This window comes from Thunnus thynnus, chromosome 17 (assembly GCF_963924715.1).
Source record: "Thunnus thynnus chromosome 17, fThuThy2.1, whole genome shotgun sequence".
NCBI lineage: Eukaryota > Metazoa > Chordata > Actinopteri > Scombriformes > Scombridae > Thunnus > Thunnus thynnus.
In genome coordinates, this window is record NC_089533.1 from 25,945,959 (window position 1) to 25,968,517 (window position 22,559).

Consider the following 22,559-nt stretch of genomic DNA (forward strand, 5'->3'; position numbering starts at 1 on the left):
TAATATGACACAGCAATAGCAAGAAATTATGGGTTTTTATCAGCAGTAACTTAACATGACTCCAATAAGGCTGAAATTGTTGAGGAAAATAAGGTAGATATCTGAAAGTGCAAACATGAATGCAGGAGAGACACTCAACTTCAAACCACAAAAAATCATTTAGAAGCTACAAAAGTACTGAGAGCTGAACAAACAGAGCTTTTAAATATAGCTTTCTCTCGTAACACACCACTTGTGTGTGGGGAGTGGAGATGAGGGGGGTTGTCACAGGTTACTGTGGTTGGCCCTGCCAGCAAGCAGGACGACAGCAATGCGGCTCGCCACTGCTAATCCCTGCTGTGAGGCTGAAGTGGAAACACATTATATCGCAGGTTGGTTTGGCACAGCGTGGCTAAAGCGGACCAACCCAGGCCAATGGAAAGCATTCACACCTATAGGTGATTTACAGTCGCCAATTAACCTAACCTGCATGTTTTTGATTGGTGGGAGGAAGCCAGAGAACCCAGAGGGAACCTACACAGAGGAAAGGGAGAACATGCAAACTCCACATAGAAAGGCCCCATAGACTGTTTATAAAGATAGATAGAGTGAGGTGTGATGTCACCTATTGGTTTGCATTAGAGCCAGTTTGAAATCCAGAGTTGCTGCTTATGGTCGGTACTATTTTTTCTGTTTGAAGCCAGGACCTTCCAAATAAGGAGCCCAGGGTGTTGCCTTTCATGATGTGGAAACATACCCTGCTACCTGGAACCCACGCTAAGGCTAGCTTACTGGGAAAACTGAGAGGAGTATGTGCATTAACGTTAGCTACTTAAGCTAAATTGTGCTAACAGGGCAGGTGTCAATCATTTTTTAATTTAAGTAACATTAAACTTACTGAAATATTGCAACTCACTGAGTCCTGGAGCCAGGGAGAGCAGCAGGTGAGCAAATTGTCAATCACTGCTTTCAATCAACACCCACATGACAGACATTAAAGCTACTGTAAGTCTTCAAATCTTGTTAATGGAGCAATAATTTCCAAAATGACTGTGAGCACACTTATTAGAGGGCCCAAATTCAGTGAATGAGACAATAATCATTGAAAAAAAATGGCTGACTTAGTATTTCTAGAGAAAAGTTGAATGGTTTGAATGGCAGTCATTGGAGCATCTAGGGGCCGTCGGTGGTATTGTACTTTAAAGTATTTCCACACTGGCTTCACTCTCATGTCATGGTAGTTGCCGCTTTGTTGGTACCCAGAACCTTCTTGCTATGAGGCGACAGTGCTAACCACTGCACCACCCTCTATTGAGTTTCATTTGAAAAAAAACAAGAAAAAGGGAAGTGTTTTGGGGAAAAAAACAGCAGTGTGAAATGTTTCTGTTCACAGCTTTTAGTTCAGTTTTCTATCATCTATTCTGCCACCAATGCCATGGGGAGTACTCAGAGAAACTGGTTCTATTTGGCCATAGGTGAGATTTTTTATATATAGATACTGATTTAAAACAAGACAAGTTACTGTATATTTCAGCATGTTTTCACTGATATAATGACCCATGTCATTTAAAAAAAAATCTCCTATAGTATCTCTCCTCTTGACCTCATCTTCACCTGCTGCAGGTCAGTCCATTCTCCTTTTCGAGGCATACAATACTTGTAGTTTTACATTTGCATTCTGTGTAAATTGTCTTTTGTACCTGATGGGTGTCCTGATCAGTTTAGCTGGGCTTTAACATCTTGATTAAACTTTTTGGTCATTGTGGAGGATGCGGTTTGTGGTGCTGTATATATATATATATATTATACACACATATACATATACATATACATATATGTGTGTGTGTCATACTGAGGTGTTTCAAATATTTTGTCCAATGCAAAGTAATGTTAATGATAATTTCTGCCTAATGTGTCTTGCAACAATATAGACAAGACACTATCATGAACTAATGACAACCAACAAAACACATGGTCTATCCATGAATTGTTTGTTTTCTGTTCTGTGCCCAGGTGTCCCAGTCAGATTATCGGCATCTACTTGGTGCTCTGGAAGAGTTGAAATCTATTACAACAACACCTGGGGAACAGTATGTGATGATTACTGGGACTTAAATAATGCTAAGGTGGTCTGCAAACAGCTGGACTGTGGGGCGGCTCTAAGTGCCCCTAAAGAGGCCATCTTTGGTAGAAGAACTGGCCAAATCTGGCTTGATGATGTGCGTTGTTCAGGAAGTGAGGCGTCTCTAGCTGAGTGTCAGCACAGAGGATTTGGGACACACAACTGTAAACACAGTGAGGACGCTGGTGTTGTCTGTTCAGGTGAGAATAATTTTGGATCACTATCTTTTTAATTTGTAGTAAGTTAAATGAATCTGTGTTGGCACCATTGCCCAAAGTCAAAGAAAACCATGAACAACTCACACATTAAGGCGACAATATATCAACTGCTCGTCAGAACAGCTTGGGAAACCCCAACCCTTTTGCTGTGAATCAGGATCTATTGTTAATGTGTGTGGAGAAAGTCAAAGCAGGCCTATAGCTCCATCTTGGACTTGTTGGTCCATCTCTTCACAGTTTTAACCCCAGCCTTTGCAGATTTTAAATTTCTGCCTATGAGTCAGGGGAAAAAGAACGAGACAGTGATTTATGTATGTAATGCCTCACGAACACAGGCCTGAGGTGGGATGTAAACGCCGACCAGAATAAAGGAGGAAAACTCACATGGTTTGCAGTTCATGGAAAGAGTCTCTAGATTTGGACCATTTTACCAACTTTCATTAATGGGAAATGGGAACGCAGATTGCAACTCCCCCTGTTTTCCTCAATAACTCTGTTACATGGTCCACTTGGAGGAAATGGAAGCCAGGCAGCTGTAATGAACTGTCCTGTTGATGAGCAGCAGCATCCATTTTATTGGCTAGGGAACAGAGAACGGTGTTCAAAATCCCTGCTGTTTTCACTTAAACAGCACACCGGCGTGCTTTTACCACCTGCAGCTCTCCCTCAGCCCAACGGAGAGCTGCTGCTCCTCTGACCAAAATCTCCATAAAACTTTCTGCATTTATGAAGATTGGAGAAAAACTGTTTGGAGCAAACTGCCAAATGTTCAGCAGTTCCTCCCTGGTAAAAGCAATTTTATGAGGGTTACAAAAGGCAGAACAAATAAACAAAAACAATGAAAGCATGAGAGAACGAACAACCAAGTCAGCCATCCACAGTGCCATCGTGCTAGCACAATTGTAGTTCTAAAGTATTATTTGCAATATCAACTGGTGTTCTCTGTAAACTTGCTTATTTTACGCTAATGGTACACTGGCAAACACACCCTCTGTCACGGGTGTGGGTACAAGGTAGCTGGAGGAGAACCCAATTGCCGACACCAAGGCAGACATGTAGAATGAAAAGGGGCTTTAAAGATCAAAAATCCCAAAATGCAGGCTTACAGGTCAGTAACAGGAAGGCAAATCAAAACAGGCAAACAAGGTCAAAACAATAGGCGGTGGGAAATCAGGCAGGGAAAATCAGGAACAGGGAAACAGGTAACAGGTAACATAATGGCTGGAAGTCTACAAGAAAATAACTGACAAATTGGCTGGGAATGGATGGCAGAGGACCGGTATATAAGCTTCTGGGGCTGATGAGACAATGAGCAGCAGGTGGAGATAATTGATGAGTGGCAACAGGTTAATAGGTGGGTGTGGGAACCAGGCAGGAAAGTCTGGGGAAATCTGGTGGACAGGTCGAGAATGGCAAAGCCAAGAGAAGAGAGTGTGGGACTGAAAGCTAGGACAGCAGAAATGGCGAGAATATATCAGCATCTCTCTGCCAAAATCTGCAAGCGCAAATGAGATCCCCACATGTGAATGTAGAAGAGCTGCACACGCCACCCAAACAACAGTCCACGTATATTATTTTCGCAAGCAATTTTACAGCAGTAATGCGCAGAATATCTCTGCTTACGTGAGCAATATTGTAGGCTGCAAGGAGAAAAGCATGCTTTGAGTGCACACAGAATCTGAATGCTCTCCTGCTCACAAAACTTTCACCTGCTTGCTGGATGGAAGAAACAAAAGGCAGAGCGCAGACAAACATATACATTACTGAATGAGTACAGTTTTGCATTTTGCTGAAGAATTTGAAAATCAACCAAACATTTTTATGTAATAACTCACATGCTGTGAAAATGTCATACAATACAATTAGAATGCTGAAAACAGTTGAAGAGTTCCATGAGGGAAACAACAACAAAACAGAACAGAGGCAGGTATTGTGACACCCTCAGTGTTTATGCACACAAACGTGCACATGCACACACACAACACAGAGAGACAAAGAGAACTATAATGTAAACTTCCCTTAACGAGGAAACTTTGAGGTCTTGCATTTATGTCACCATCTTAGTGCTTTGTGCCATTCTAAAGGGAGGGAGAAATGCACTGGGTTCATAAGCAATCATTTTTTCAACCAGTTGTTAAATGGGGCAACAACCAACCACTGACCACCTATCTCACCTGAGCTCGAGAGAGACAGTGAAAAGAAAAGGGGATTACATGTATTTGGAGCACATTTGAACAGATAAACAAAGCTGTTCTGGTGCATTACAATTCTTTACCCAGTTCTGCAAACTATAAAGAATTCTTGGCAGCTCTGGGTCACCTTCATCAACAATTAAGCCTCCTCAAGACCTCTAAGGTCCCTATACTGCCTTTACCTGCCTGCAAGCGGTATCTAGGTAGCTTCTGGGCAACTTGTACCAATACAACATCTGTTTCCCTTTCCAACATTTCCTCCCAGGTTGCAGAGGTAAATGAAGACGAAATAAAATCTCAGTTATAGATATGAATACAGCCACTGATGTTACCACATCTCTTGTCCAAATCACTATGAGTTCAGATTCATCCTACACAGTGAGCCCCGTCTGTTTTTTAATATGACTACTGTATCCTGCTGCGTGCTTCATTTAACCATAGCCTGGCTTATTTGACAAACACAAAGGCCAAACATGTTTTGCTGCTGTGATGCACTTGTATGGGGATAAATGATGATATATAGACTATTCATTTATTCTATTTTATTAAAGAGGTGGGCAACATAAAAAGCCCAAATTAAGTGGCTTTTGACTGTGTATTTGATATTCACTAGCTGCTCCATCAGTCATATTTCTGATTCTGCTTCACCAGTACATGTTTATTGAGTCTTGAAATAGAAAGAATTCAAACAATGTAAAAACAATCCAAATCAGAGATACAGTACATTTAACATTTTATTATTTTGTTCTTTCTCCAGAAGGCCTAACAAAGCCCAACATCTCCATGAATCCTGTCGGTGAGGTGACCTGGGGTCAGAACGTTGACATCACTTGTTCTATTTCAACACAAATTCAACATTCTTTACCTGGAAACTTCATATTGACAAAGACTTCAAGCTCATTCAGACAGAACCAAACACCAAGTACCAACCTTGCTGCCTTCAGCATCAATAAAGTGGATTTTGATTATGAGGGATTGTACCAGTGTCAGTTTCAAACAAGTGTTTCAGGTCGAGACTTTAGCTCTCCCATTAGTGACTCCGTCAAGCTCTCTGTTACTGGTAAGTAAATTAAAGGTGGAAATAAAACAGGAAAAAAACAAAAAAGAAAAAAAAAACAAGAAACGCACAAAAGTGTAATTACACCACGGTCTTAAGTTTTTTGTGCTAATGCTGTGTTAAATTGTGGGAAAATGTGGTTTATTAAGGAACTGAGGTGTGAATCCATTTGATACTGGTTTCTTAGGTGTTAGATTCCATTCAGAATCAATTCTTGATTCAAAACCGATTCTCGATTGAATGAATATAAAAGGGGGCACTATTTTCACTCTCTTGCTCCAGTATACTGTGTGCTGAACCATTCACTGGTGTCATCAGTCCACTGAAATACAATATGAAATATAACTGGCGATTAAGATAAATGGTCCGCAGCCTTTTTATTTTAAAAAGTTAACTGTATTAGTTAATGAATTAATTAATTTAAAAGCATCTTACAGTCTCCTGCCTGTATGAGAATGACAAAATGTTCTCCGCTGTGTTGTTATTAACATCATGCCTCTAGTAGTGGAGAGCAGCCTTTCTGATGCACCGTTAGCTCTGGGGAAAGACATTGATGTCCAAGACGTTGTGTGGGCACACGGTTTTTGAGGTGAAACAGACTGAGCACCAAGTTATTTTCTTCACCTCAGAGTTGGTTTAAATTCTTTAATGCTGCAGTGTGTGTTGGTCTGCCAGTCTCATTTGTTACTACTGATTGCTGCTTCGCTCTGCTAACGTGAATCTCTGAGTGATGGCACAGAAAGTTCACAATATACTTCATGTTCGTCTCGCAACAGTAATTATTTAATCATTAAATCAAAAAATGCTTGCAACCGCTGCCTTTTTTGAAGATGAACTACAAGATATGTTAAGCATGTGTGCGCTGTAGACTGTCCAGGTGCTGCATTGCCCAGTTGAGTTCCGCCTTGTTCCTTCCGTCAACATCACGTAATTAACTAACATTTAGAAAATTGATTTTTGAAATTTGTGAATGCAGAATAATCCACGTCCACATCATGATGCATCTTAGAATCAAGAAATTTCCACACCTCCAAAACACACTAATAATTATGTAATTCAGTTCAGTTATAATAATAATAATAATAATAATAATAATAATAATAATAATAATAATAATAATAATAATAATAATAATAACCAGTGTTGGAATGCTCAAATTGGCATTATTGTTCTGAGAAGTTGCGGGAAGGAGTATTGCATTTTTTGCAGGATACAACAAAAATATAGATATAGCTGGGGAGGATCATGCATTTTTTAATAAAGCGAAATATAAGATTCACCCCTCCCAACCCCAATAACTTTCGTACTGTCCCTTAGAGCTTGGGCTTCCCAAACAGTGCCAAATGTGAATTAATGTCTTGGGCTGTTGGGTTAAACATTGCAGCTGTTCTGGAAACATAAAACAAATTCCAAACTCTATTTAAAATCTATTTAAATCAGTAACAGAGCTGACAAACTCCATTATCTGCACTTTCAATGCAGAGATAGTTCTGAGATGTTCTTAATTAGTTATTTTAAAATATTACTTTTGATTTGGTATAGATTGTATAATTAGATTAGATTATAGGCTAATTATAATTTATGTTATGTGGAGTGGACCCAAATGCAGGCTGAGCGAGGCTGAAGATTAACTTTATTTTAGGCTCATGCAGGCAAAAACAAAAGTGGCAGATCAGAGCGAACAGAATACAGAGCAAAAGATCCAACAAAACTGAACTGAAAAACAGGACTTAAATACAAACTAATCTAATGAAACAATTAGGAACAGGTGGTAATATACAAGGGTAGGCTGGGAGCTGATTGGCTGGGGAGGACACAGGGAGCAGGGCAGGGCCATTGCATCATATATTGTATATTTTTTCTCTATATGCTTTAAAAATTAAATACTTTTCTTTAATTTCACAGATGCAACATATCTGCATAAAGATCAGTCTTGTTGTGCATTGCTTTTCAGAACAGTATAGCCTTAGTATGTTTAGAATAAATCATGATCTCATAGTTTCTGGTTTGGAAGTAAGGAATTGTATATTGCCTTTATACTGTTGTATCTTGTACCCTTTTGTACCTAGTGAGACTGCAGCAGCCCAGCATCTCAGTGACATCCAACACAGGGGTGGTCTTGCGTCCAGAAGGCGTAGAGGTCACTAGGGGTTATGACTTTCTCATCACCTGCTCCATTTCCTCCCACTGCCCCACTGGTGTTTTCTTTCTCAATCTCTCTGGCTCCAACATCATTGAAACCAAGCCAGCCATCAACCACTCAGCCACCTTTAACTTCCCTGTAGCTGAGTATGAACACCAGGGACACTACAGTTGTGTCTATGAAGTCACATGGTCCACACGGAAATACACTTCTACACAGTCTACACTGATTAGTGTCAGCATTAAATGTGAGTACACTGTAGAATTGAAGCTAAGCATTGTTGTATTTTATGAATAACAACTCAATGGTACTGTTCTTAACAACCAGACATCTGATGCTAATTACTAATGTACTGATGTATTGTGAACACAGCTTAGCTGAATGTTATATCAGATCAGTAAAGTTTTAGTTCACCACTGAGATTCTTCAGCCTCCAGATTTGACATTTATCTGAGCATACAGCTCCCACACAGTACTCAGAGAGGAACTCTTGTTACCTGAGTGAAAAAACATCACTGCCGTTATCAGCTGTCAGTTTCACTTCAGAATCAGCTGGCCCTCGTCTAAATGAATGAATGAATTTTGTCACTTTTAAATAACAGTAGGGAATAGAAGGAGTGAAAACTGATTTTTTAAAGTAGGCCTATACTTATTACAAAAAATTCTACCTTTCTGACAAGATGATGTCAGCTCATCATGCATGCCCATAAATGACCATCCATTCTGTAGTCTCGAGGTTGTTCATGTTGTCCACTCACATATTCCTCTTTTGATTCAGGCTTGAACATGTACTGAGAAGTTGACATTTCGAGTAAAGAACAAGAAAAAGATGTGAAACCTTACTACTATTATTTGTTTACATAGCTGGCAGAAGTCTGCCATGCGGCGGCTTCCAGAAGCCGACCAATCAGAACAGAGTGGGCTCATCGGTAGGGGGGGGCCTTAAAGAGACAGGAGCCTGTTTCGGACAGAGGCTGGACTGAAGGGCTGCATAAAGGGCCAGTGTAAGATAAATAAGGAGATTTATGAACTGTACATCATGGAAAGATATTCCAGTAAAGTCTCGAAATATAAATATAGTGCTGAAAATGTGGATCTCCCCTTTAAAACTGGTGCTGGAGGTGGAGTATTAATATTCATCACCTGAGCTTTGAAAGTGTTGAGGAGACGCTCAGAGCTGGTGGCATTATAATACACAGACATCATGCACAGCCTGCTGGAATCAGCACAACTTATTCTCTCCAGTGAGAGCAGTGTCCTAGTCATCATATTTAGTGATATGATGATTGTAGTTTGTATATCCATGGTTACAGTGCAAACAGGAAGTGCTAATAGCTCATGCAGCATCATTTTCTATGGTGCAGATGTGCCAAAATTAAAAGGTGTAAAACTAGCAGCTCAGGTGTGGCCCACACCTACGTCACCTGCTCCATTGCACTTCCTGTTTACATCATCTGAAGCATGACGGGATAACGGATGTTATTATAGATAAACTGTCAAATGTTCTTCCTCCTACAGTGCCGTTGTTGCTGCTGGTGTCCTTAGTAGCTGCTTGGGGTCTGCTGCTGCTCTTGCTGGTCTTGTTGGTGGATTGTCTGACCTGCCGGAGAAGACAACGAGCCAGACAGCCCGGAGCACTCGTCATGACTCCAGGTCTGTGCTCACATTGACACAGTACATTACATAAAAGTGTGGCTGTTTGTTTTTCATATTTTTAAGACATACTTTCATCTAAGTGCTTGTTTTTCACAGTATGTAAGGAGTTGCTGGATATTTGGAGAAGTGATTTGATACTTTGGTTTGATGCTTGTGTTTCAGTGACTGTCAGGAACCATTGTGAAGATGAGGAAGACAAGGACGAGGGAGTCTGTGAGAATATTGAGCCTGTGGACACCAGGAGGAAGCAGAAAGAGCAAGCAGGAAGAGTAGAGGAAGAGGAGAGTGAGAATAATTATGTAGAAGCTGAGGAGGTTTTTGTTACTGTAGACGGCAACAGACCAGAAGAAAATGATGAAAGTGACTATGTAGATGTTACCCAGCCTTTAGCTGAACAAACTGTGGATATTTTTGGAGAACATCAGAATATTTATCAAAAGACTTAGGTGTCTTCATGTCAGGCTACGTCCTTTCTACACTGTTATCTATTTACATTCTTTGGTCATATCAGCAACTAAGCAAGTACATAGTGTTCAGTGAATGAAAACCTTTTGATATAATCTGGAAATATACCAAGACAAAGGAAATGAGTGACAACTAACCAGTCAAACGAATCAGGCAGATTTCTGTGTTTTTGAAATGCTGAATGATGTTGAAGACAAGACAAGGTGCAACATGAGTACAAAGTTTTGTGAGTTTTTGTGTATCCTAAAGGCCTCAAACGTGTTCCTAAGATGAAAATTGACACACAAAATCCAAAATGGCTGACTTCCTGTTTGGCAAAAAAAATTCAAAAAATATGTATAATGTCCAAAAATGATGAGAGCAATGATCCCACCGAATTTCATGAACATCCAAAGAACTTTATCCCAACATGACCCTGCTTTCTGGGGGCACTATGGAGCCCCTGGCTATGCCCTGAGTCCAATCACTACAGAACTTTGCTAATTTCATCAGTTCTGACATGTGTGCCAATTTTCATGAGTTTTCAAGCATCCCAAGCCCCTAAAAATGCAATGACGTAGAGGAATAATAATAATCTTACCAAAAACAATAGGTTCCTCACTCTATCAGTACCAGGGACAGTTGGGCCCTTGCCCCACTATTCACCTGCTTTAGCACTTAATTAACACTATTAACGCCTGGTCACATGCTTTTACGCAATCAGCCATTTATAGCAAATAGTGATCCTGGTGGCGTTCCATACAAAACACAGAAGCACACCTGCACTCAAACAGAAAACAGAAGAATATCATTTTACATGACATCAGAGAGTTGTGATAGATCTCAGGTCTTCAGGCTTGTCATTAGGTTTGCTACAGAAAAGCAAAATAACAAAAAGCATCCTCACCAGATGTGAATCTTATACAGTGTGTACAGTTAGAAGACCATCACTTACTGAATTGTACTCTGTTAGCTGGTAGGAAATGTACTGAGGAAGAAAAAATTAAGTGCCAGAGACTATTGTTAGAAGTTTGAACTGAATTAATTTATTGCACTCTGAACCAGTGTTGTAGTGCTCCAGTCCAATTCAAGTCCTAATTTTCAGGACTCGTGACTCAGACTCGGACTTGTTAATTGATAAAGAAGTAAAAGTTTTTTTTGTTTGTTTGTTTTTGTTAGTTTTTTGTAATAGGCCCTTCTAATTTGGCATAAGATATTAGCTATATTAATTAGAGGCGCACTGATCAATCATCCACTGATCTAAAACAGTCTGTTTTCAGCTGATCAGCCATCGGTGACTGGCAGATCTGTCTGTTTTTTGCCAGTCAAATTTTCTGCACATAGCTGGTATATGATATGGTTTATATCATGCACACAGCTGCAGCTGTGGCAGAGGCAGCCACAGCCACACACACACACACACACACACACAGAGTTTTACAATAGTCAAACCTGTTTTACTTGAATACAGGAGCCTGTTTCTCTGAATCGTCTTGATATTTAAATCTTCTAACTTTTGATATTTTTGCAAGTGATAGAAAACCCTCCAAGATATGTTACTGACTTTAAAAGTTAATTTTCAGTTAGTTCTTCCTCTTGTTGCTTCACTTTGTAGAATGATGTACTGTATATGCAGAGTTATAAAGCTGTTTTCACCTTTGCCTACTGAAGGAGGAGTAGAGCATGATTTATGACAAGTATGGAGACAATTGTGATCTAATATGCAAGTGTGATATTGAAACTTGAAGCCTCCAGTGCACATACACACTGACTTTTCAGTGAAGTAGGAGACATCTTGTGTCCATCAGTTAAACTTTTGATATTAAACAATTTCCATATTCGTAGATTCTGAACTTTTCAATGAGGCAAAAGGAATAAATGTCGTTTTAAGGCATTTTAAGACATTTTCCAAGAATTTTAAACTAGGTAATTGAACTTTTTGTGAAAAAAACACGAGATACGAGTAATAATTTAAACAAGTATTTTTATTTGCCTTAAAACATGTCTGGAGGGGGATCTTTAAACCTGCAATAACTGATTTCTCTGACCACTTGGGGGCAGCGGAAAAAAACTCTTCCAAACTTACCTCTTCACACCACATCAGTACACATGCTGGTAGGGCAGTTAATGACATGAGTCTCAATTAACCTCACATTAAAAGTCTCAACGTGGTTTGAAACAAGCCATTAATGGAGGTTTGTTTTAAAACTACATATATATAATGACAAAAATAGCTACAACATAAACAGAAAGTCTATACTGATCTATACATTACTAAAAAGAAAACATCGAACATTGAAAATGTTTTATTGCCCTCATGTATGTTAATGGGGTGGACAAAATATTAGGAACACATTTCAATATAATGCATTCCAGTACACCATCACCACCAACTACAACCTCAATAATAAACATAAAATACAATAATCACCATTCTGACAATGTCAAAGCAGAATTTATGGCAGAGCTGTCATATTGGAATTCTTTAGATTCTATAGGTGTTCCTAATAAATTGCTCTGTGAGTGTATATGTATACATATATTATTAATCTCTTCATTTTAACAATGGAGAAATGAAAATGCATCATGTGAAATGGCTTGCTCCTTGACAAATCCACTGAGAAAGATCAAGACTGTCCTCCCAAACGAAATGACAAGAGTTGCCTAAAAATGACGTGTAGTTAAATTTATGTGACAGATGCCATCTAGCGTGGCATGCATGGAGGTATTAACCCAACTGTGGGCTTTACCAAAAGAGACCACTCTTCCTTTACCTTTTCCAACCACGATTGTCACATGTCCAACCGTGAGTCGGGAAAGTTTTTAAAAAAAACCTAACTACGATTGTCCCCTAACCTTAACCCCGTGGTTATTATGGTAGGCATGACAACTAAGGTAACTTTGACTCACATTTCTCTACCCTTAACAATTTGATCATTTTAACCCAAAACATTTAAAAAATTCCTCAATAAAAAGTAAAAACTATAACAAGTGGTTTTTGTGCCTAAACCTAATAAGACCTTAACTGTAGTATTGTCACATCATAAAACATTATTTTTTAACAATGAGTTGTAACCATTTTTGAACGCACAGACAAATGTTGTCCTGCCGATTACTGCCGATAGGGGTGCCAGATTAGAAAACGCCCATATGTGTAGTCCTGGAGTGCATGGAAAAATGACTTATTTGGTCAACTTGTTAGAATGATCACAATGACAGTTTTTCCATTAGCCTGGGTTGGTTCACTTTAGCAAACCAAACCAAGCCAAGCCAACCCACGATGAAACTCATCTCCACTGCATCCTCACTCAGTGGATAACTTTAGTGAGCTGCACTGCAGAAACAGCCACAGTGAGATATTTGAACAGCACATCCCCAGCAGGTAAACAACTTCTTTTACCTGCCATGCTGTGTAATGGAACACTTGCAGCTTGCCAGCTCGACCTGAGTGCTCCGGGCATGGCTTGGCGTGACTACCCCAAAAACAATGAAAAAATGCCAAAACTCTACAGTTTCCCTCAGCGCTATGGAGACTTTTAGCACCTTTTAGCTATTTTTTTTGGTTTCATGGCCTGTAACTTCACTCTCATCAACCATGTCCCCAGACACAGCAGGCAAAAAACTCTTACTAATCTACAACAATTAATCTAAAGCAGAGCTAAAAGGAGAGTGAACATTGAACAATTCCCAGGTTGCCAGAATCATGACTCCAAATAATTGCTAGTGTTGCTCTGTGTCTGTTGGATGTGAAAATAGGAAACTCATTACACATTAGCCAAATCAATTTTATAAGATGATAATATCTTAACTGTTATATTTCCAACTTGTTCTGCTGTCAAAAACCACAATTAATGGAGCCAAAGTAAAAAATGTCATCCATCTCACAAATGCATATGAATATACACATCCATTTACACATATGCATACATATGTGGGTGCATAATTAGATTTTCAGATATCATGTCTTCTGAAATGAAAAAATGAAAGAGAGATAGAGAGATAGAGAGAGAGAGAGAGAGAGAGAGAGAGAGAGAGAGAGAGAGAGAGAGAGAGAGAGCAGCAGTTATTTGCTGGCACAGGGTTACACAGGGCCAGCTGTAGCCATTTTGGTGCCCTAGGTGAGATCAGGATTTGCATTACTAAAATAAAAGCTTGCACCATGGAGATAAGTTCCAACATTACTCTGAGTAACAACTAAATAGTTACACACATGCTCCTAGGGTAGGTGTCAATCATAAAATGTCACAGAACTCACTGATGGTAAAACAGCATCATTTTTTTTTCATTAATTGCTGCCATTTTACAACACAGTAATCCAGTATAAACCTAATTTATTGATATAATATGTCAATATCAATCTAGTTTATTACAATGTGCAACAATGCCAAGTGCCTCATGCCAGCTTATACATAGCTGGTGCAATCCAGTGCAGAATTCTATGTTTTTATGGATATAGCGTTGGTCATTGAAATTTCAGAACAATGTCTTACGTTCTAGGAAGGAACAGTTTCCAGGTTCCAGATAACTAGCTACTGGCTTGCCATTCAGTCTCATATCCTTCAATCTGTAACATTATCTGAGTATAGCAGCTATCGTAGTATCATTATCTAGCACTAGCTTTATTGCTACTTAGCTAGCAGGCTACTGCAAATGAAACGTCTAACGTTAACATAACACAATATACTTCTATATTGGGCTTTATATTCCTCCTCCTCTTTTCTCTGTTTTCTTCCTTGCGCACCTGAAGGTTTGGACCTTTTCATTATGAAATAAAATGTGAATATCTGCTTCTTGACATCTCCTCATGGACTTGGGCTGTGATGCACATCAGCAGTGTCCCACTACTCACTACTTTCAGTGCGCATAGTTCAGGTGGAGGGCAGATGAAAAATTGTGAGGAACAGAGGTGCAAAATTTCTTCTTTTCTTTATTTCTTCATTTGTTACCTCAGGAAAGAAAATGAGGAAGGGCGTCCACTGGTGAAGTTTTATTCATTCATTTATTTATTTGTTTATTTAATTATTTATTTATTTATTTTTCTTTGAGGGTGACCAGTGCCCACCAGACAAGGTGGCACCCAAGGCGAATGCCTATATGGCCTATGGCTTTAGCCAGCCCTGGGGCTACAAACTGGGAGCTACACACAAACTAATAAGAAAATAAATAATTCTAAAGAAGTAATACTCCTCCAGGTCCACAGTCTTTGAGGAGCTGAATTTTGTGTTAATGATAAGTTTGTAATATCTGAGCAGGAACTAGTGCTGGTTTCAGTCTTACTTTCCCAGCTGTAGGAAAGAAGCAACTGCTGTCTTTGTGGCCTGGAAAAAAATGTCAGTGTTAAAAACATGGGGATGGGCTGTGAAATGCTAGCCTACAATTCCTCTTAATTTGCTTCAGTGCAGCAAATGAAAGTGCAATGTGTCAGTGAGAGAGATCCTATCACTGCTAACACAAGCAGTACACTGTAGTGCTGCCTTTCTGTGTCTGTACCAGCCCTCCTGAGCCCAGATGCTTCTCTGCACTATTCGCATGAACCAGGATGTTGAAACTAACACCTAGACTGGTTTGTGGTGAGTAAAACGTGCTTAAAGGTGAACTGCTGTTACTGGCTGTGTGTGGCTATGTGACCTCTACTTCTATTTTGGCTATGTCATAGCTACAGTATATCAAGGGCACAATTACTAACCTCAGTCTGTTCCACCTCTGATGGTCTTAAACAATAAACTATCAGATTATGCTACTGTGAAGGTTCTTAAATAGTGCTAAATGATTTGTTACAACCTGTAGGAGCCAGCTGGAAAGTTTATAATTTCTTAAAATGTTAACTTGTGCGTAAAAGTTGTGTATGTGTATTTAATGATACATATTCAGCCTTTCAGATTATTTGCTGCTGAGATATTCAGGTTGTAGCTGCAGGTTTCCAACAATACTGATTAAAATATCTGTACATTTGCTGGTTCAGAAAACAGAAAACAGATTTCACAGCACCTGTAGAAAGAGGTAGACAAGAGCAGACTTCTAAGTGTGGTATGAAATGGCCGTGGCCTTGTTAGTAACACTGGGTTTCTACTGTACATAAGCCAGTTAGCCAGATATGTTAACATTTGCAGTTTATGTTAGAGCAGACAAACAAACTCTTACATTCCTCTTTCAGTTTTTGCCTTTGGAAAGGTTGAAAAAAGAAACCTGTGGTGACTCTGAGAGCTGCAACATAGAAAACATGCAAATAGACAAAACAAAAAGCAAATGAAGAAAACATCTTCACCAATTTGACAACACACATAACATTCTGAAAAAAAGAGAAACAAACAAAAAAATGCTGCAAATTGAGAAAACACAGCCAAAAACAGAAAAGTGTTACAAATACAGAAAGTTATCTGAATGACAAAAATGCCTAAAATGACTTCTTTTTTTGTAGTTCACTTTTGATGAACAATCGCTGTGAGTGCTAATTGTGGTAACAAACACATTATTATCATTACTATATTAATATAGCTCTGATATGAGACATACACAATAATGCTGTTATTAATGAGATGAACTTGTGCTTACATACATGCATTGTTTACTGTGAATCCCTCATGATATTGCCTCTGAATCCAGCGCTGCCATGGCAGACTCCACCAATACCAATAAAAGCCACTATATAGAGAGAAAATCTCTGAATTTAAATATATTGAATGGCTGTTGCAGAAAAAATGCAGTCCACAAATAGTATCAAAAATGAGGTTTGACTTCATTACAAAAATCTTAAGTATTAAAAGTAAAGTAAGTAAGTAAATATACTGTTTAGTAAAAATGTGGAAGAAAAAATACACAAGACATAGGTAATAACTCAGAAGTATAGTGCTTGCTTAAAAGTGAGTTTTGTACACAAATGTGTTGCTTGAGTGCTGCAACTTTTGTTCCTTGTACATTATGGTTCCAGAATATTTAATGAGAGAAGAAGAAAAAAAAAAGAAAGAAATTACCAGAAAGAGAAAGAGGAGGTGATCCAGGAAGGACAAGCAGTGTGAATGTTTCTGTACAAGGCGGTTTTTAGTTCAGTTTTCTGTCGTCGGTACAACAGAGAACAGAGAAACCGTTGCTATTTGAGCCTGATGCATTTTCTAAAATGTCGTTCTAAACAACTGTTTTTCTGTATACAGATTTTAGAAGGAGGACTTTTGGAATTCACTTTAAAGTTTCTTGACTTTGTTTTATTAAAATAGGAACCTAAATCAGAAAAAGGGCAATTTTCATCTCAGCACTTTTCAGCTTATATAAAGAGCCATGTCGTGTTTTTTCTTTCCGATAGTCTATCTTCTCCTCACCTCAACTTCAACTGCTTCAGGTCAGTACATTCCTCTGTGTGATGCATAAAATCCTTTTTTAAGAGTTTATTTCATTTGTAAAATTTTGTGTGTTACGTCTTTTGTGCCTGATAGGTGATCAGATCAGATTAGCTGGGCCTGGGTCCACTCGGTGCTCTGGAAGAGTTGAAATCTATCACAACAACGCCTGGGGAACAGTCTGTGATGACAACTGGGACTTAAATGATGCTGAGGTGGTTTGCAGACAGTTGACCTGTGGGACAGCTGTAAGTGCCACTAAATCTGCTCTTTTTGGTCAAGGAACAGGACAAATCTGGCTTGATGATGTGAGCTGTTCAGGCAGTGAATGGTCTCTAACTGCATGTCGACACAATGGATTTGGACACAACTGTGGACACGGTGAGGACGCTGGTGTCGTCTGTTCAGGTGAGAAAACATTTTAATCACTTACATGATATACTGCATGTTATAATAATATAAAAACAGACTGATTGGCAGTCTGAGGGGCCATGTGACACAATGTTGATCACCTTAAACTCAAAGTGTTACATACAAGGAGAAACCCAGTTGCAAAATGACTCTTTTCTAATTTAGCAGAAAAGCTACACTGATAAGATATTTATAAAGTCTGTCGTCTGTTCAGGTGAGAAAACATTTGAATAAAGTATTTAGAATAAATGTAAACCTTGATTTATAACAGTTCTGTCATCCAGTCGGTGTGACTTGTGATGTGTGTCAACACCATTCAGTGGTGAAAAACAGCTGGTAACCACTTTCTGCAGCATGTTTTCAGCATTGAATAGCAGAGTAGCAAGAGTGAAATGTTTCTTAATCCACTGTTAATCAAACTGTGATGTAAGTGTGGATCGAGCATTTGATAACTGTGAAAAGCATTATATCTTACTGGCAGTTGTGACTATAGTAGTTTGTTTCTTCAACAGTCTGTTTAAGTGATACCAAGCAGGAATATTAATGACAACACAAAATGTTTTGCACCAAAATTTTTTCAGTCATGTATGTAGTACATACAGCCTGCCTCTGTCCTTTCCCACCAAACCAGACCTCAGGCCTCTTCACCTCTTCCGCTTTCTTCATGCATCAAGGCTGTAGCACAAGATGTGAGTGTGTGTGAAAAGAACATCTGATAGCACAAACAGGATTAGATAAGGAAACTCCCTTGCTGCTTGTCTACTAATCTGTGGCTCTGGTCCCAAATACTGTTCAACTCTGACATGCTTGTGCCATATGAGCCTCCGCACATCTGGGGCTGGCCTACTGGCTGTCTCACGTGTTAGAACAAAACAGGGTGATCTTTCTATTTCATTTGATTTGAACTGCACTGGTTTTTAAGTACTTTGTCTTTTTTTGCTTTATCTTTTATAGTTTTTAAGTATTTTATCTTTTGTATCTCTTGTATGTACTTTTCCACATTTTAATTGTAAATCTTTTACCTTTACTGTATTTTTATTACTCTGTAAAGCACTTTGACTTGTCCCAGTGTATGAATGTGCTATACAAATAAAGCTGCCTTGCCTTGCTTTTCATTAGAGTGTGTTTTCAAAGCCCTGCTGGTTCAAGGCTTCTGAAATAAAAAAACAAGTAACAGTGACTCTGACACTGTTTCCCTCCAAGATTCACCAAACTCTGCCACAAGTCTCAGAAAACCTACTTGTGAAATGGATAATATAATATCATGTATTGGAATCGTTTGTGCATGTTCATATTACTAGTGGTTGGTTTAGTGTTGATGATATATCTGCATGTATCACCCTTTTTACTGCTAATAATGTTTGCTGTCATTTAATAGAATCAATAATAATGGTTTTGGTAAAACTGCTCCAAGATACACACACAAGAGATACTTGTTCTATCCATTAATAGTTTGTCTTCTGTGTTCTGTGCCTAGGTGATCAGATCAGATTAGCTGGGCCTGGGTCCACTCGGTGCTCTGGAAGAGTTGAAATCTATCACAACAACACCTGGGGAACAGTCTGTGATGACAACTGGGACTTAGTTGATGCTGAGGTGGTTTGCAGACAGTTGACCTGTGGGACAGCTGTAAGTGCCACTAAATCTGCTCTTTTTGGTCAAGGAACAGGACAAATCTGGCTTGATGAAGTGAGCTGTTCAGGCAGTGAAAGGTCTCTAACTGAGTGTCGACACAGAGGATTTGGGACACACAACTGTGGACACGGTGAGGACGCTGGTGTCGTCTGTTCAGGTGAGAAAACATTTTAATCACTTACATGATATACTGCATGTTATAATAATATAAAAACAGACTGATTGGCAGTCTGAGGGGCCATGTGACACAATGTTGATCACCTTAAACTCAAAGTGTTACATACAAGGAGAAACCCAGTTGCAAAATGACTCTTTTCTAATTTAGCAGAAAAGCTACACTGATAAGATATTTATAAAGTCTGTCGTCTGTTCAGGTGAGAAAACATTTGAATAAAGTATTTAGAATAAATGTAAACCTTGATTTATAACAGTTCTGTCATCCAGTCAGTGTGGCTTGTGATGTGTGTCAACACCATTCAGTGGTGAAAAATAGCTGGTAACCACTTTCTGCAGCATGTTTTCAGCATTGAATAGCAGAGTAGCAAGTGTGAAATGTTTCTTAATCCACTGTTAATCAAACTGTGATGTAAGTGTGGATCGAGCATTTGATAACTGTGAAAAGCATTATATCTTACTGGCAGTTGTGACTATAGTAGTTTGTTTCTTCAACAGTCTGTTTGAGTGATGCCAAGCAGGAATATTAATGACAACACAAAATGTTTTGCACCAAAATATTTTCAGTCATGTATGTAGTACATACAGCCTGCCTCTGTCCTTTCCCACCAAACCAGACCTCAGGCCTCTTCTTCTCTTCTGCTTTCTTCATGCATCAAGGCTGTAGCACAAGATGTGAGTGTGTGTGAAAAGAACATCTGATAGCACAAACAGGATTAGATAAGGAAACTCCCTTGCTGCTTGTCTACAAATCTGTGGCTCTGGTCCCAAATACTGTTCAACTCTGACATGCTTGTGCCATATGAGCCTCCGCACATCTGGGGCTGGCCTACTGGCTGTCTCATGTGTTAGAACAAAACAGGGTGATCTTTCTATTTCATTTGATTTGAACTGCACTGGTTTTTAAGTACTTTGTCTTTTTTTGCTTTATCTTTTATACTTTTTAAGTATTTTATCTTTTGTATCTCTTGTATGTGCATTTCCACATTTTAATTGTAAATCTTTTACCTTTACTGTATTTCTATTACTCTGTAAAGCACTTTGACTTGTCCCAGTGTATGAATGTGCTGTACAAATAAAGCTGCCTTGCCTTGCTTTTCATTAGAGCCTCTTTTCAAAGCCCTGCTGGTTCAAGGCTTCTGACATAAAAACCAAGTAACAGTGACTCTGACACTGTTTCCCTCCAAGATTCACCAAACTCTGCCACAAGTCTCAGAAAACCTACTTGTGAAATGGATAATATAATATCATGTATTGGAATCGTTTGAGCATGTTCATATTACTAGTGGTTGGTTTAGTGTTGATGATATATGTTGATGATATCTGCATGTATCACCTTTTTTACTGCTAATAATGTTTGCTGTCATTTAATAGAATCAATAATAATGGTTTTGGTAAAACTGCTCTCAAGATACACACACAAGAGATACTTGTTCTATCCATTAATAGTTTGTCTTCTGTGTTCTGTGCCTAGGTGTTCAGATCAGATTAGCTGGGCCTGGGTCCACTCGGTGCTCTGGAAGAGTTGAAATCTATCACAATAATGCCTGGGGAACAGTCTGTGATGACGGCTGGGACTTAAATGATGCTGAGGTGGTTTGCAGACAGTTGACCTGTGGGACAGCTGTAAGTGCCACTAAATCTGCTCTTTTTGGTCAAGGAACAGGACAAATCTGGCTTGATGAAGTGAGCTGTTCAGGCAGTGAAAGGTCTCTAACTGCGTGTCGACACAGAGGATTTGGGACACACAACTGTGGACACGGTGAGGACGCTGGTGTCGTCTGTTCAGGTGAGAAAACATTTTAATCACTTACATGATATACTGCATGTTATAATAATATAAAAACAGACTGATTGGCAGTCTGAGGGGCCATGTGACACAATGTTGATCACCTTAAACTCAAAGTGTTACATACAAGGAGAAACCCAGTTGCAAAATGACTCTTTTCTAATTTAGCAGAAAAGCTACACTGATAAGATATTTATAAAGTCTGTCGTCTGTTCAGGTGAGAAAACATTTGAATAAAGTATTTAGAATAAATGTAAACCTTGATTTATAACAGTTCTGTCATCCAGTCAGTGTGACTTGTGATGTGTGTCAACACCATTCAGTGGTGAAAAACAGCTGGTAACCACTTTCTGCAGCATGTTTTCAGCATTGAATAGCAGAGTAGCAAGAGTGAAATGTTTCTTAATCCACTGTTAATCAAACTGTGATGTAAGTGTGGATCGAGCATTTGATAACTGTGAAAAGCATTATATCTTACTGGCAGTTGTGACTATAGTAGTTTGTTTCTTCAACAGTCTGTTTGAGTGATACCAAGCAGGAATATTAATGACAACACAAATGTGTTGTCATGTTTTGCACCAAAATTTTTTCAGTCATGTATGTAGTACATACAGCCTGCCTCTGTCCTTTCCCACCAAACCAGACCTCAGGCCTCTTCTTCTCTTCTGCTTTCTTCATACATCAAGGCTGTAGCACAAGATGTGAGTGTGTGTGAAAAGAACATCTGATAGCACAAACAGGACTAGATAAGGAAACTCCCTTGCTGCTTGTCTACAAATCTGTGGCTCTGGTCCCAAATACTGTTCATCTCTGACATGCTTGTGCCATATGAGCCTCCGCACATCTGGGGCTGGCCTACTGGCTGTCTCCCGTGTTAAAACAAAACACAGTGATCTTTCCCATTTTGAACTGTGTATTTTTATATGGGAGTTCAGCATGAGTGTTGTTAAGTTGTTGAGGCTCAGAGTCTGTTCAGTTGGGGTGTGCTTTCAGTGACTTCAGAGGGCACGCCTCCAGCGTTTATGAGGATCCTCATTGGCTATTCAGGAGGAAGTGTCAAATGCGGGAGAAAAGTATTTGATCCATTTGATCCATAGATGTGAACTTGGGATTCACACATAAAACTGATTTCTGTATGAACTTTTTTCACCCACAAACAGATAGATGTGTAACTGCAAACCGTTTTTGTAGTTGCAAACCTTTTTTGGAAATCTTTATGCACTCACACATTGGAAATTATTTGTGCAAATCTTTTTCATTTGTTCACAGAATGTCATGCACAGCTGTAGATCTCTGTGGATTCAAAAATTAAATCTGTTTGTTCAGATACTTTTTACACATTCAAACATTTGAATTCATTTGATCAAAACATTTTTACACATTCACACATTTGAATGTATTCATACGA

The 22,559-nt window shown here is 39.0% G+C and overlaps 2 protein-coding genes across 2 annotated transcripts in view; both read left to right on the top strand.

The window, feature by feature from the left end:
* The first annotated feature begins 1,929 nt into the window (after positions 1 to 1,929).
* Positions 1,930 to 10,863, top strand: LOC137201103 (uncharacterized). The gene is made up of 5 exons (XM_067615997.1): positions 1,930 to 2,301; positions 5,269 to 5,571; positions 7,638 to 7,958; positions 9,230 to 9,364; positions 9,530 to 10,863. The coding sequence occupies exons 1-5, from the start codon at positions 1,932 to 1,934 to the stop codon at positions 9,811 to 9,813; spliced, it is 1,413 nt and encodes a 470-aa protein (XP_067472098.1). The 5' UTR covers positions 1,930 to 1,931; the 3' UTR covers positions 9,814 to 10,863.
* Positions 10,864 to 15,117: 4,254 nt separating this feature from the next.
* The window catches only part of LOC137201098 (deleted in malignant brain tumors 1 protein-like), a 45,513-nt gene continuing 38,071 nt past the window's right edge, over positions 15,118 to 22,559 (top strand). The window contains exons 1-5 of the mRNA XM_067615990.1: positions 15,118 to 15,381; positions 17,109 to 17,144; positions 17,239 to 17,550; positions 19,031 to 19,345; positions 20,837 to 21,151. Of these exons, the coding sequence (XP_067472091.1) occupies positions 15,351 to 15,381; positions 17,109 to 17,144; positions 17,239 to 17,550; positions 19,031 to 19,345; positions 20,837 to 21,151 (1,009 nt within the window). The 5' untranslated portion in view covers positions 15,118 to 15,350. The remainder of the gene's footprint in view (positions 15,382 to 17,108; positions 17,145 to 17,238; positions 17,551 to 19,030; positions 19,346 to 20,836; positions 21,152 to 22,559) is intronic.

Coding starts and splice junctions, on each gene's coding strand:
- LOC137201103 (XM_067615997.1), top strand. CDS start 1,932: ATGACAACCAACAAAACACATGGTCTATCCATGAATTGTTTGTTTTCT. Junction 2,302..5,268: donor CGCTGGTGTTGTCTGTTCAG/GTGAGAATAATT, acceptor TTCTTTCTCCAG/AAGGCCTAACAAAGCCCAAC. Junction 7,959..9,229: donor GATTAGTGTCAGCATTAAAT/GTGAGTACACTG, acceptor TTCCTCCTACAG/TGCCGTTGTTGCTGCTGGTG.